The sequence below is a fragment of the Ostrea edulis genome, chromosome 3, assembly GCF_947568905.1.
Source record: "Ostrea edulis chromosome 3, xbOstEdul1.1, whole genome shotgun sequence".
NCBI classification, from domain to species: Eukaryota; Metazoa; Mollusca; class Bivalvia; order Ostreida; family Ostreidae; genus Ostrea; species Ostrea edulis.
Genome location: NC_079166.1, coordinates 73,837,687 through 73,853,157, shown reverse-complemented (window position 1 = coordinate 73,853,157; position 15,471 = coordinate 73,837,687). Strand labels below are relative to the sequence as shown.

At 38.0% G+C, this 15,471-nt stretch overlaps 1 protein-coding gene across 7 annotated transcripts in view; it reads right to left on the bottom strand.

Annotated features, from left to right (window-relative positions):
• Positions 1-13,834: 13,834 nt before the first annotated feature.
• LOC125646367 (uncharacterized) overlaps positions 13,835-15,471 on the bottom strand; it is a 159,908-nt gene continuing 158,271 nt past the window's right edge. For all 7 annotated transcript variants that reach the window (XM_056158888.1, XM_056158886.1, XM_056158887.1 and 4 more), the window contains one exon: positions 13,835-14,422. In XM_056158888.1, the coding sequence (XP_056014863.1) occupies positions 14,165-14,422 (258 nt within the window). In that variant the 3' untranslated portion in view covers positions 13,835-14,164. The remainder of the gene's footprint in view (positions 14,423-15,471) is intronic.

Sequence of the window (15,471 nt, the reverse complement as noted above, 5' to 3'; positions counted from 1 at the left end):
TGTGGCTCTTTTGGCCTATTGTACTGTTTAAGATGCATGTATTTAAAATTTATCATGGGGTATATTTGCATTTATTTTTTCACAAATTTTGCATGTCCATGTCTTGGAAGGTGACTGGGCGGGAAGTCAATAGATGCTTACCATATCAGATGCTTGCAGAGGATACTGGGGATAAAGTAGCAGAAAATGATGAAAAACAGGGAAGTGGCAGATAGGGCTGACATGAATGCAATAGACAATGAGCTGAGGAGACGGTGATGCAACTATACAGGGCACGTGCTATGGAGGGGGGGGGGGTGACAATGACAGTGAGATGGCGTTAGGTTGGACACCAGAAGGGAAGTGGACATTTAAGAGACCGAAAACCACCTGGAGAGGAACAATAGAAGCAGAAAGATAGATTGCAGAATGGAGAAACTGGAATGAGATCAAGATGGTAGCAATAGAACAGAGTGGGTTGGAAAGAGTGTCGTCCCTATGTGTTTTAGCATGGAGAGAACTAAGATTGTTGGAGATAGGATGACCAGGAATATGAATGGATGTGCTGGAAACTGTACTAAGACCCTAATGTACATACCGTCTTGATTTTGCTATGAAAAACTTTTAAAAAAATCCTCAACTCATATATATACTGTAGGTGACATTGTACTTATTAATATCTCAAATGAACATATGTTTAGACATACGATATCTAAACTATGGAGCCCCATGTACATTTCCACAATGGATAATAGGTTATGATATATGTGTGAAATATTTTTCTATGGTATGCACATGTTAATACATTAGTTTAAATGATGATGTATATCTTGTGATTATGTAAGAGAATGTGTTGAAAACAGAATATGTGTCGAGAGGAGTTGTTACCCTTGAATGTAATTCATTATTTACATGGGGTTGAAAACTAATCCAGTATACAGTAGTACTAAATGCATTATGTTAAAATACATTGATGAATGGTATAAGTGATACTGTCAATTACTGATTAATACACTTTGTGAAATCATATTATTGTTATGTTTAATAAATATCCAGGCTGCACATTTGTACATGTTACAATATAATATTCTGCACTGCGGTATCAAATTCCCTTAACCTAACGTAAGAGTTAGATAGTCATTAACAGCAAGTTAATTATGATATGCTATGTAGTTTGTCAGAGGGGCATTAGCTGTGAAAGTGATGACAACTTTTTTATTCAAAATATCTCAATGCCATTGGAATATATAGTAATGCCTAATAAAAACATTTATTTTATACAAAAACAGGAGAAACTCAAGAAAACAACGATAGATTGTCACTTTTAGTGTACAGAAATACATAAGGAAGAATTATTGTCTTGCAAGACAATAATTATTTAATTACCAAAATTCATGCAATATTCATACACATTCATGTGCCTGTTTTGAGGTTAAAAAGGTGTTTGAAATAATTAAATACTAGTGTTATTACTGAAATATACATGTGTGATATGGAGCAATTTTCATTTTATTTATTTTTTGGTATCAAATTGACAGCTAATGTCTCTTTAAGAATAACCATCTTCAATGCACATCATAATGACCTTGTTTAGCTTGAAAGAATATTAGCTATAAGGCATCTTGATTATAAATATTAAAGATATTTCTAATTTTTCTCATGGAGTTCCTTATAAACAAGCATAAAATCATGATTATAGTACATTGACTCTTGTGTGTTTCAATCTGTTATACTTTCCAAATTGTATTGCATTTCTTGAAAGTTGTGTTAAAAGAATTGGTGGTCTTGAAAAAGGCTGTTGTAGTGAACAGCAAAGGTCAACTGCTATTCAAAAGTATGTGTACCTAGTCACCAAGGGCAAGGATAGAGGTCGTGTGGTTCTGCATTTCACAGGACCAGTTAAGGGAGTAAAGGAATACAGTGTTAATGACAATTATTTCCATGAATGATGAGAGATGAGAAATACTTTATTTGATGCACAAAGACACCAAATTAAAAGTGGAGCTTGTTCATCCTTAGTGACATCCCTGTCATTATCTTCCATGCAGTCTTTCATGTGTCTTATAAATTAAGCTGTGCAAACACTAGTGCTTGCATAATGCACAGACACGTGAAGTGAGGGTAGTGTACGTGTACACATGTGTACATACCACCACCCCTCCACTGTCTACAAAATATATACCTGTAGAACCAGTAATATCACCAGTATATGTTATTATACCCCCCGCAACAAGTTGTGGGGGTGGGGGGTATACTGGAATCGGGTTGTCCGTCCGTCCGTCCGTCTGTAGACGCTATGGTTTCCGGGCTCTAAAGCATTATCCTTTCCACCTACCATCACCATATCATATATATGGACTACCCATGGGATGAAGATGTTCCCTATCGATTTTGGGGTCAAAAGGTCAAAGGGCAAGCACACTGGACATTGAAGTAGCAATATGGTTTCCGGGCTCTAAAGCGTTATCCTTTCCACCTACCGTCACCATATCATACATATGGACTACCCATGGAATGAAGATGTTCCCTATTGATTTTGTGGTCAAAAGGTCAAAGGTCAAGCGCACTGGACATAGAAGTAACAATATGGTTTCCGGGCTCTAAAGCGTTATCCTTTCCACCTACAGTCACCATATCATACATATGGACTACCCATGGGATGAAGATGTTCCCTATCGATTTTGGGGTCAAAAGGTCAAAGGTCACGCGCACTGGACATCAAAGTAGCAATATGGTTTCCATTTAAATTCTTTAACGGCTTTTTTCATCGCATGGAGATGCTGTGTTCCTAGATACCTTTTGGATCATAATACTGAAGTTTTACCTATTACCAACACCCTTTGGGATATTGGGGTAAGCGGGGGGAATTCTTAGTGAGCATTGCTCACAGTACCTCTTGTTTCCCCACCGATCACCTTCACAAGTCATTATGAAGTCAGTTCTACTTTCTGTGATCTCTGGTGAGATATTGATACATACTGTACCACTGGATCTAAAAGAAAGCCGTTTTACCACCGTCCCATTCCAATTTGATATCCTTTACTCTCAGGCGCTTTAAATCAGAGACGGGACACTTTTAATTTTGATAAAGCTGATTTCCGTTATATTTACATGCATAGCAAATTATCATCCCTTGCAAATTATGATACACTGCCTGACAACCAACCCCCCAACCCCCAACCCCCCCTTACATAGCATGGTAGGACGAATCCGCCCCCTTCTTTACATGTATGGTGTTGAAGTTTGGAATAGAGAACATCTGTTATGGATTTTTTGGTCCTTTTTTTAAATTTTCGTTTGATTGTCAAGAATTTTAGACGATCGCGAGTTATCCTCTGCTACGTTACTCCACTCCCCCCCCCCTCTTTCCCTTCAGAAAAAAACCACGCTATGTGTCTGTCTGGTACTCTTAAAAGATTCTTATGTGCAACAAAAAATGGAAGTTCGGTAAAATTCTGGCAATTTTCTTGCATATTGTAATGAAATAAATAATTGTATTTATAGTCAACATTAGCCCTATCTAGATTGTAAAAAAAAAAAAAAAAAAAGATATATGTCTCTGATATAAAGCCTACCAAAAATACCGTGTAATTTCATTCCAAATGTACCTAGCAAAATTTGTCAAGTAATTGGATATGTAAGGTATTCTATATCTACTAGAAAATATTTTATAAAGATTAATTTTTCGAATTTGAATATGGCGTATTACACGCCAACAATTATTCCGGAAATATATTATCTATTGGTGACGTTTCACCCAAGTAAGTATAATCTCACGAGAATACCGCTTGTTTTCATCTGCCTGTGTAGCATATTCTAAACGAATGAAGGGATAAGGTTTTTACGTTAAGCACATTATGAAGTTATAGATAATAACAGTAAACATATTTTCACAGTAAGCTATTGAGAGCCGGTAAAGTGTCTTTCTTTTTCTCGTCGGGAAATAGTATTTTCTGAATAAAGTTTATAAAGCGGAAATACACTGAATTGTCCGTGGCCACACATATCTAAATATTCACTAACTTTAATTTTTCTATATTCGGGTACTGAAATGTGTTGTTTATGAACTAGATAACTATTTAATTCCCCTAAATGTTGTTCTCTAGTAGGTTCTTCGCAAACAATGGTACATATTCTTCTGGCGAGGTTGTAAGGTATGGCGCGTTTTGTGTGTCTTGGATGCGAGGACGAAAAGTATAAATACTGTTGAGTGTCCGTGTGTTTGTAAAAAAAAATATCTGTAATTATTTTATCCTCCTTTTTGATAACAAGACAATTTATTAAGACTTTAAAACCGGCTCTCAATAGCTTACATTGAAAATATATTACTGTTATCTATGATGTCATAATATGCTTATCGTAAAAACCTTTCCCCTTCATTCGTTTATGAGTCGTTATATACGTGAAATGTTAGGACGCCTTTATGACCTCAGGCCATTTCAAAACTATTTTAAAATGTAACGCCTGGGGATTATAAAATGAAAGCGATTGCGTTAAAATTTTAACTTTGGGTATTGTTTATTCTATTTCGTTTAATATCTTATACCGGACACTGATTTAAAAAAATTTTTTTTGGATATATATATATATATATATATATATATATATATATATATATATATATATATATTTATCCAAAAAAAATTATTTATATTTTATTTTATATATATATAAATATATATATATATATATATAGCAACTCATCGCACGTACATGTACTTATGTAGTACATGTCATGCATTATTTCATATGTTTTAGCCGACATTATCTGACTTTAAATCGGTGTTTATAAACAATCGTCACTCGGCCATTTCAAATAATAAATATTCTCGAAAGGGACGTTAAACAGTATACATTCAATCAGTTAATCTATTTCAGACTTTCAGATCACCCGTGCATTTTGTTAGAATTTGTACCTTGCCAAAAGTTTAAGAGAAATGAAAAATATCAAATACCTCTGACTATTTTGTTGTTTTACGCTCTTTCAGTTGCGTGTGAATTATACACATTATGTTGGGATTTCCCTAACGCGCTTGGGGCTATTCATAAACGCTTAACAGACAATGCACAATTTGTGTGTGCCCACTTTATTTACGTTTTGAATACTCGTCTCCTTGTTTTCTTTTACATGCGCATGTTTTCAAGCATGTAATTAAGGGAAAGATAATAACTTTAAAGATTAATTTAACAGAAAACTGGCTTGCTCCTCGTATGTATAATAGGCACAAATGACCACTAGTTTCCCGAAACTGCCCAAAGAAACACAAGATGTATATGGTGGACAAAATTTTTTATTGAGGTTTTCACTATAGATAGCAGCAAACACATTCCATATTTACATTATACAGTTGTAACAAGTCAGCTGACGCGTCACATTTCATACAATGTCATAACAAGCACACACAACAATCTGAGTGTCTAATTGGGAGCGTGGATGGTATGGCCGCATTGCAAATCCGAACCAGGGGAGATAACCGGATACCGACATAACAATGTAGAACGGACAAACCGGTGGCCCCGCGGTACACACAGGCGCCGGAAGTTCAAATGCGTGTATGACATAATGGACTTGGAATGGTTTTGGACCTACCTGATGTTCCTGTTCCTCCGGGGGATTGCTGCTGGGTAATAGTGCCGGTACTTCCTCGTACCACAGAAGGCACTCCAGACACAGTCTCCCCTCCATTTAAAAGAGGTGGAGAGAGAAACCCAGCCGTGATGAGGCTAGTGATTCTCCAATCTATATTTTACGTTGTACCGTGGATAATTTCAATGACTTAGAATGGCGACCAGCTTTGCACACTGACAGCCCTCCGTCGTAACAGACAGATGGGGGAGGAACAACAGGCCAAATGAGATCCAAATATTCCTTTTCATCTCCCCTGGTCCGCAGTACACCCGACAATGCGACGAAGGCGGTATAGAAATGCCAAGGGCATTTTCTTCCCTGGTTTGTGTATATTGCTGAAATACCAGAGGCGATGAATCTGTAAAATAAAAATGCTAGGCGCAGATTATTGCAATACACGTGCAAAATAGCATGTAAAGCATTAAAATAGTAAGAGGATGGGTGGATGGGTTTTTGGATGCTGATGTTTGTCGATGATGACGGAAAAGGAAGCATAGGGCAAATGAGGTTAGACAACTCATTAAGGGATTGGCTGTGTTAACCTTAAGTTGTACCTTAGCTTATTCCGTTTAATATCATGAATTGATGACGGCCGGTATGACAAAAAATAGACACGCTATATCGTAAATTAATAGAGATTATTTTGATACGAGGATAAAATTAAAAAAAACTGGCTTGCTCCTCGTATGTATAATAGGCACAAATGACCACTAGTTTCCCGAAACTGCCCAAAGAAACACAAGATGTATATGGTGGACAAAATTTTTTATTGAGGTTTTCACTATAGATAACAACAAACACATTCCATATTTACATAATACAGTTGTAACAAGTCAGCTGACGCGTCACATTTCACACAATGTCATAACAAGCGTACGCAACAGTCTGAGTGTCTAATTGGGAGAGTGGATGGTATGGCCGCATTGCAAATCCGAACCAGGGGAGATAACCGGATACCGACATAACAATGTAGAACGGGCAAACCGGTGGCCCCGTGGTACACACAGACGCCGGAAGTCCAAATGCGTGTATGACATAATGGACTTGGAATGGTTTTGGACCTACCTGATGTCCCTGTTCCTCCGGGGGATTGCTGCTGGGTAATAGTGCCGGTACTTCCTCGTACCACACAAGGCACTCCAGACACAGTCTCCCCTCCGTTTAAAAGAGGTGGAGAGAGAAACCCAGCCGTGCTGAGGCTAGTGATTCTCCAATCCATATTTTACTTTGTACCGTAGATAAATTCACTGACTTAGAATGGTGACCAGCTTTGCACACTGACAGCCCTCCGTCGTAACAGACAGATGGGCTTAGATTAACTCGATAACCTAGTACATGTATCAGAAAAACACCGACCCCCCACCGCGATAAAGTGTGTTAGGGCTGAACACCCCCCCCCCCCCATGATAAAGTGCGTTGGGGCTTATATTAACTTGATTAGCGTTTGTATTAGATCCTGGACGAAAATGTCATTGCCAGAATTAGACAATTGAGTTCCATCGTGCCTAAACAAATTGTGATTAAGTATTAAGATATGGGGGGTGGCTAATGATGGATCCCCCTACCTCTGCAATGGCAGCAGCCGCTCTGCGGTTGACCTTTATTCGCTTCTGATCAATTTTCTTATTTCTAGCCAGAGGCACACCGTGCCAAAAAAGTCTTGGCAGAATATTGGACCAGAAAAATATGGTTTGGGGCATAAGCGCGTGATACCTGAGAAACGTACGTTGAATTTCCTGCCCCAGAATTTTGCTGTTTAGCTCTTCTGAGACCAGATCATTTGATCCCAGGTGAATCACCAGGATATCTGGAGGTGGGAATGATTTAAGCAGATGAAGGACGAAGGGATCGAGGTCGTGCCACTTCTTTCCACGCATGGCGCGCCACTGGACTGTTGCTTGAAGACCCAGGTTTCTACCTACGTGTTGACTCGCATACTAGCCTGCCCAATATGGAATTGAGGACCCAATGATCCAGATGGTTTTGTTGCCTAGAATGACTTTGTATGGGTCAGTGAAAGTAGTATATTACTGAACTGTATAGAAGGTAATAGTATATATGCCACGAGTAATTATATTTTAATGTATGTGGTAAATGCATTTGATTTCCATCGACCGGATTTCATTATCTCAGAATCAGAGGCCCCTCCTAAAGCCAAGTCAGTGACCCTACCGATCCTGAAACTATGTGTTGCGAAATGACCCTGAACCCCAGCAATTACCAAAGCTTTTTGTAGAATTGCGTTAAATTGATATCTAGTAAGGGGGGTTGCATCACTATACACACAGAATGGACAAGACGGAAAGGTTAGAGGTCTCAGGCTCTGGAACATGTGTAGTGTTTGCACTGGGCATATTGACTGGAATTTGGGCTCCCTCTTAATAACTAAGGTGGTTTGGTGCCCTGTTCGGTCGGTTTTTGAATGAGGGATTAGAATTTTGACGCAAGTTTTTGTAGGGCCAATTATGACATCCTGAGATGTGATGGTATGTTGATTTTTGTGAGACAATTGACTTGTGACCGCAATTTCCTCCACCCTCAGAAGGCCAAAATATGCTAAACAAAAAGCCGACTTGAACAGGGCTGTTTCGAACTGTGATGAGGTTACTTGTGGGAGTACTAGCACAACTTGATGCAGAACGTTGATGGTAATGGGGAAGCGAGTATCAGGTTTAGGGAGGTTTGTGCGTTTTAGGCCTTGAATTGATTTGGTCACCAAGAATAACTTAGTTGGGTCTGGAAATAGCCTTATTTTGTGGAGATATGACAGGGCTCGCACATAAAGCTGGATAGTGTTGGTTGAGAGGTTTTGAAGTGAAAAATATGCAATAAAGTACAGTGTGGTTTTTATTGTGATGGGCCAGGAGTTAGGAAGCTTGTAGGCCGAAATGAAATGATGGTATTTATGCAAGACTGACATGTATGCTTTTTGGGTATTTGTGGATATTGCGGCATTAATAAGCTAGGCTGATTGGGATTCTAGATCCTCCAGATGTGGTTTGGTAGAGGCATGGGTCTGAGGTCTGCTGAGGGGGCCAGGCGATGAAATTTGGTCCACTGTGAACGAGAAATACAATCTGCAATTTTGTTGAGTTTTGTGGGAATGTACTGGGCTTTAACAGTGATGTTATACTTGAGTGTGATCAGGACAATTTTGCGAACAAGGTGCATTACACGTTTGTATTTTGATGTTGGGTTGTTGAGGATGTGCACGACCGCCATGTTGTCTATGTGGAACAAACTGTGTTTATTGGCTAATGACTGGGGCCATAATAGGAGGGCGACATACACTGAGAACAACTCGAGGAAAGTCATGTCTCTAATGATATCGGATCTAATCCAGGTAAATGGCCATCTAGAATGTGCCCACCCACCTGCAAAATAGATGCGAAACCCCCTAGTACCCCCCTGCACTGTCAGTAAAAAGTTGCAACTTGGAATCTGATACCCAGCAGTTATTTGAAATGACTGTCACCCCATTATATTCCTGGAGAAAAGATAGCCACACAAGTAGGTCGGCCTTGATATAGTGACCCTGACTTTGTGGTGTTGTTTTTAATGCCTGAAGTTGCATTGATAAGTCTGCGACAGAATGCCCGGCCTGGGGCTATGACCCTGCATGCAAAATTGAGAAGTCCAATGAGGGACTGCAACGACCTGAGGGTAACCTTTTTACTTGCGCAAAATGACCGTATTGTGTCCTTGATTTTAGCGAGTTTTTCCTTTGGGAGTTTCATTATCATTTGTTGAGTGTCAAACTCGATGCCGAGGAAAATTATTGTAGTTGATGGGGCTGTTGTCTTTTCCTCGGCAATTGGAACCCCGATATCTGAACAGATTGGTCTAAATGCTGACAGAGTGTCGATGCACCCCTGAGAATTTGGGGGACCGGCAAATAGGAAATCGTCAAGATAATGGAGAATGTTTGGATTGCGCGATTGATTTTTAGTTACCCAGTGGAGTGCGGTTGCAAATTTTTCCCAGATGGTGCAGTTAATGGAGGCTCCAAATGGGAGCATTTTATCGAAGAAATACTTGTTTTGAAATCTAAAACCCAACAGTTCAAAATCTGTGGGGTTGACTGGGACAAGTCTAAAGGCCGACTTGATGTCGGATTTAGCTAGCTGGGTACCCTGGCCGAGTACTGATAAAATGGCAGCTGCATCATCAATGCATGAATAATGAACTAAGCATTCTGACTGTGGGATATAATGGTTAATTGACTCATTGTCAGGGTATGAAAGATGATGTATAAGGCGGCAATCTCCGTCCTTTTTTGGCACTAAACTTAGTGGGGAAATTTGTATGTTATTAAAGGGTGGTAGATCAAAAGGACCCCCTATACGCTGCAGTTCCAACTCTTTGCTGATTTTTTGTTTAGCTATGTGTGGGTTTTGGGTGATACTTGCAAGCTTTTTTGAATCTCTGAAGTTGCGTGGACCAATATATTGAATGTGAAAACCATTACTAAAACCGTTGATGAGGAATGACCGTTGGCTATAATGTTTGAGATATATATTTAACTTATTAGGATCAACTGGAGTCTTGCCCAAGGAGTTATGTCCGAGATTTTCTGCATTTATTGGCAGGATGGTTTCCCCCACATTTTCTGCATTTGTGGTTGAATCTGCAATTGGGGAAAAAATTACAAGCTTTACCCTGGTTGAAAAACTTGCATGTGCCTAGTGGTTTTCTGTCGGACATGTTAGTTGACCGAGACAGACTCTGTGTGGGGTTTTGTTTGTAACTTGCTTGCTCGGTGGTGCTGCTCTGGGACAAGGGCAAAAGCCAGAGCTCATTTATTTGACCGCAGCGGATACTTGGGTTACTGGCCATTCTAAGGCGGAATTGTTCCTCATATTTGAACCAACCAGATGAACGGTTTGCTGCCAGGCGTATGTCCCTCATGTATTTAAGTAAGTCTTGAGCTTTGGTGGGGAAGTTTTCTAGCAACACGCTAGAAAATATTAAAAAAGCCGATGTCCACCTATCTATATTAAGATAGACGTTGAACCTTTGTTTTACAAGACACATGCGGCCATTTTTTATCTGAATTTCCCCTTGCGATTCGGAGTAGTCTTGTAACTCACGGGCAGATTTTAACAGCAAAGATATGTCAATAAATTTTCCTTGCCAGATTTTTTGTTTTAGATTGTGGGGTACATGGGCCGACAAGGGGTCAAAATAACTAGGGGTTGAGAGAGGTTGGTAGTCATCAATTTCGAGGGCGAACTGAATAGGAAGAAAATTATCGGAATCTAATTGAGGGATGTCAATCATTGACTCACAGCTTGAGGTGTTATCCCCCGCCGGTGGTTCGGCCACGTTGACAATGGCGTCTGGCGTGGGTGGTCTGTGGTGCTGCCTAGGGGGCGAAATCCGAGTTCTCGGTCGGCCCCGGCCTCTGGAAGGGGAAACCCTCTGCTCGGCTGCCTTTCTTTTTGAAGGCGTTCGCACTTTTCTGCGAATTGGCGGCATGATTGGGAGGATTTAAACTGAACAATTCTCGGAGCGATTTTTTGGCTGCTGATGTTTGTCGATGATACCGGGAAAGGAAGCGTAGGGCAAATGAGGTTAGACAACTCATTAAGGGATTGGCTGTGTTAATCTTAAGTTGTACCTTAGCTTATTCCGCTTAATATCATGAATTGATGACGGCCGGTATAACAAAAAATACACACGCTATATCGTAAATTAATAGAGATTATTTTGATACGAGGATAAAATAATCAGCATTAATTAATATGCTCTAAAATAATTTTGTACAAAAATAATATTTGAACATCGGATCATACAGCTTTAAGATAATGCGGTATGAAGTAAATCTGTTGTTTATCGATGTTTGATTCTGATCTTATAGAAGAAATAAGTTTTGATAATTGTTGGATCAATAAAAATAGAATATGCCTGTTCGTTTCTTCGATCCGTGATTTTAGTGTTGAATCAGTATTATGGAAATATCCAGAACGAAGCGCCCAAAACGTGGCAACATCATACAACCAATATCGGTCCTTTCCGTCAAGCCGAGACGTTGCGATTGGTTTACAAATGATTAGCATAAGATTGTGTAAATGTTCAGTGTTAGTTATGTAAAACTTACATGGTACCAATTTTGATGCACTAGATGCGCATTTCGACAAATAATGTATCTTCAGTGATGCTCAGCCGAAATACTTATAATAATCTTGACTACAGTACCAACCAAACCCAACCTGACATTGTATTTTAATATTTCATACATGTGAAGTGCATCTTGGGTTCTGAAAATTATGTAGCATAATTATATTTTGTAGTCTCATGCAGCAGTCCCAGTAATCAAAACCGAACAGCAGTCCCAGCAATCCCAGTTGGCGTGGTTAAAATGACTAGTGGGAGGAGCTAAGCGGACAGTGAGTTATCAATAAACGTTGTCGATAATCGCTGGAGCGCGTCAATACCGTAGTCAAAATCGAAGATAAATGACATACACTGTAATTAAAGGGGGAAAAAATACATTATACATGAAAACAGCACATATTTAAAATACTTGTGTGACACTTTTTCATGAATTTATAACAAAATGATAGTTTATGAATACTAGTGAAAAAGATACATGCAGAGTTTATAAGTCTGATAACCACAATTTCACAACGTAAAATCAACTGACGTCCATGTTCCGTCAGGCAATTTTGTTGTTGTTATTGATTATTTATTTATTTTTTTATATTTCATACATGTGAAGTGTATCTTGGGTTCTGAAAATTATGTAGCATAATTATATTTATTTCTTGACTGGGTTACAATTGCATTCATAAAATCATTATCTAAATTTCAATACGGAGAGAGAGCATCTGTTTTTGTTTTTTTTCATTTTCAAGGTAACTCCATACTCGCAGTTTTATCTTATACAAGTTTAAAAAGTATATTTATTTCCATTCACTAAAGCTAAAACTAACAAATTATATAAAATTCATTTGTCATTAATCTTTTTAAGATGTGAGACGTACAAAAACAGAATCATATATTACCGTAAGAAAATTGTAATTTTTCTTAAACAGCGTTATCAAAATGTCATGCAAACTAGTTATGACGATTAAACAGCATTCATAACAATTTCATGAAACCACATCTTCACAAAAACATACAGAATTTCTGTAAAAATAATGGAAATCTATCACATAATAAATCAATCAATAAAAACAGTTATTGCCCTTGGATTCAATATTTTGAAACTTATCATTGATTATTCATCAATAACTTACACTTTTGAAATAGTTTATTTTTAACAAGATTTTTTTTACAATACCTATCAGAAAAAACTCTAACAAAATAGATTTTCGTATCATGCATAAATCTAAATCAATCATTGATTTTGCAAAAATCTGATGACATCACAGGAGGGTGGAATTACTTTAAAAAAGTATTTTATTATGTATTACATAATAAGGAGTAGAGAGCAGACATCCTCTGATTTCAGGTATAAGGTAAAGTCCAAATAATGATGTATATTAAAAATTACAATACATATTATCATTTATGTTACATACGGAACATTTGATTTGAAACTCTAAGTGACCACCTAATAATCAACGTATATTTACTGTATACATGATACCAATATATATAACATAACTAATGCACACAATTATTCAAACATTGTTCTTAAATTCATTCACTTCATGTGCGCAACAATTCACAGTGATATATAAAAGCAGGAAAATATGCAGTTCCAAAATATATTCAAATCACTAGCGCTTTCTGGATTTTAACATTAATCCTGAGCAATAACGAACAGTGACCAATCTCATAACTCCTATAAGCAATACAAAATAGAGAGTTAGCAAACACGGACCCCTGGATACACCAGAGGCGGTTTATGTGCCTAGGAGGAGTAAGCATCCCCTGGCGACCGGTCACACCCGCCGTGAGCCCTATATCCTGATCAGGTAAACGGAGTTATCCGCAGTCAAAATCAGTGTGCCAAGAACGGCTTAACAATCGGTATGAAACACGTCAGACAGCATTTGACCCAATGATAGGTTGTATTGACGAACTAGATCGTTATAACGACCATATAAATTGTGAAATGCTGACTTTTATCGAGAATGTTGAAACCCCTGTACCATCAACTTGTTTGTTAGTAGCTTGCCTCGATTTAAAAAGTGACCACACAGAACAAGCTCTTGCGTGTCGAATCAATTGAGAGATATAAACACCATATACAGGTGATGATGATACACACACACACACACACACACACACACACACACACACACACACACACACACACATATATATATATATATATATATTCCAATTACTGTCTCCTATTTCCATTCTTGATGATGTAACAGCGTGGCGAGATTTCCATCATCATCGAAAGCAAGTTCTTTGACTTTCCTAGATGATCGAGCTGTCTTGCGCGATGGGCACACGCTGCTAAGATATTTTGTTTCGGAGGTCGTGAGTTCCAACCCTGGGCAGGGGCGGATGTGGGTATCCATATAATAGTGAATTTCTCATATATAAAAATGCCCTTCCAGTATATATCAATAATATTGCAGGTGTAGTAGAAATTCACTCAGGCGGCATAACTTCAATTTGTATCTGCTTTTCTCTATTGATGTAAATCTTGAGCATGCGCTTATGCTGTAAATATTCTTTGAGAGTTTCGAGACTTTCGGAGGTTGCAGGAACAATATATGAATGTCCAAATTTATTGACCAATTGCTCTTGCAACTTGTCACTGGCAACGTCTGGGTGCTCAGATTGTTTTATGGTGGTATCCATAATTTCTTGATTTAAGATTTCCAAAAGATGCTGGCATTGTTGTACCTTTAGTATAAGATGAAAAATCATATTATATACGCTATCTGTAACCATTTCATTAAGGTACTTTTATAAAAGAAAATATTCATTCCAATTTGAATGGCAGTATCAGGTGAAATAGAAATTGAACTGGAAAACTTTAGAGGAAGGGCCTAAGAGTCGACTCGCACTTCATTGTCAGATGGAGTAGCTATTCTTCAAGGAGGAAGATAGTAGTAATCAAGGATGAATACCATCGCGTGCGTGCGTGTGTATGTGTGTGCGCACGCTTCTTTAGCAGGATATATATTTTAATGCATCATACCTGTGTAAAGTGACTAAAGTAAACTAAGTCATGACCACTGCCAAAATTTATATTACATATCAAACATGGCTGTAAAGAATCATTGCTAATTCATGATTAAGTCCTGAACAATCCATGATGTGCAATACGCCAAGAATTCCAAAAAAAATCATTATATAGTCATATAGTACTTTATATCACAACACAAAACCCTCAAATAACTAACAAGATGCCATTCAACAAAAATGTTTAGCAAAGCAATACCTTCAGCTTCAAATTTAGTCAATGTTACAATGATTGTTTTTACTGTACTGACTCTCAGTGTATACTTTTAGAGTTTATTCAGCAACTAGACGTCAAAAGCTACTATTAAAATAAAACAGAAAACAAGAAATGTTTGTCAAACATATGTCCACCATGGTGTAAAATTGAAAAGAGTTATACATATGAATCATTTAGCTGATAATAGTGCCAAATCAATTCAAGATATTGAGTGGGCAATATCTTATGTCCAGAGTGGACTGACCATATGACCTAAAATAAATAAGGGTCATCTACTCCTTAGGATGTACCAGTGTACCAAGTTGGGTGTCAATGAAGTAACTGTATCTATATATATAGGAGACAATATATTACTATGTCCAGTTTAAACCTTGACCTTTGACCAAGTGAATAAAATATTAATGGGGGTCCTTTACTCCTTAGTATTTACCAACATACCAAGTTTGATATCAGTCAAGCAAATGGTTCTCAAGATATTGAGTGAACAATA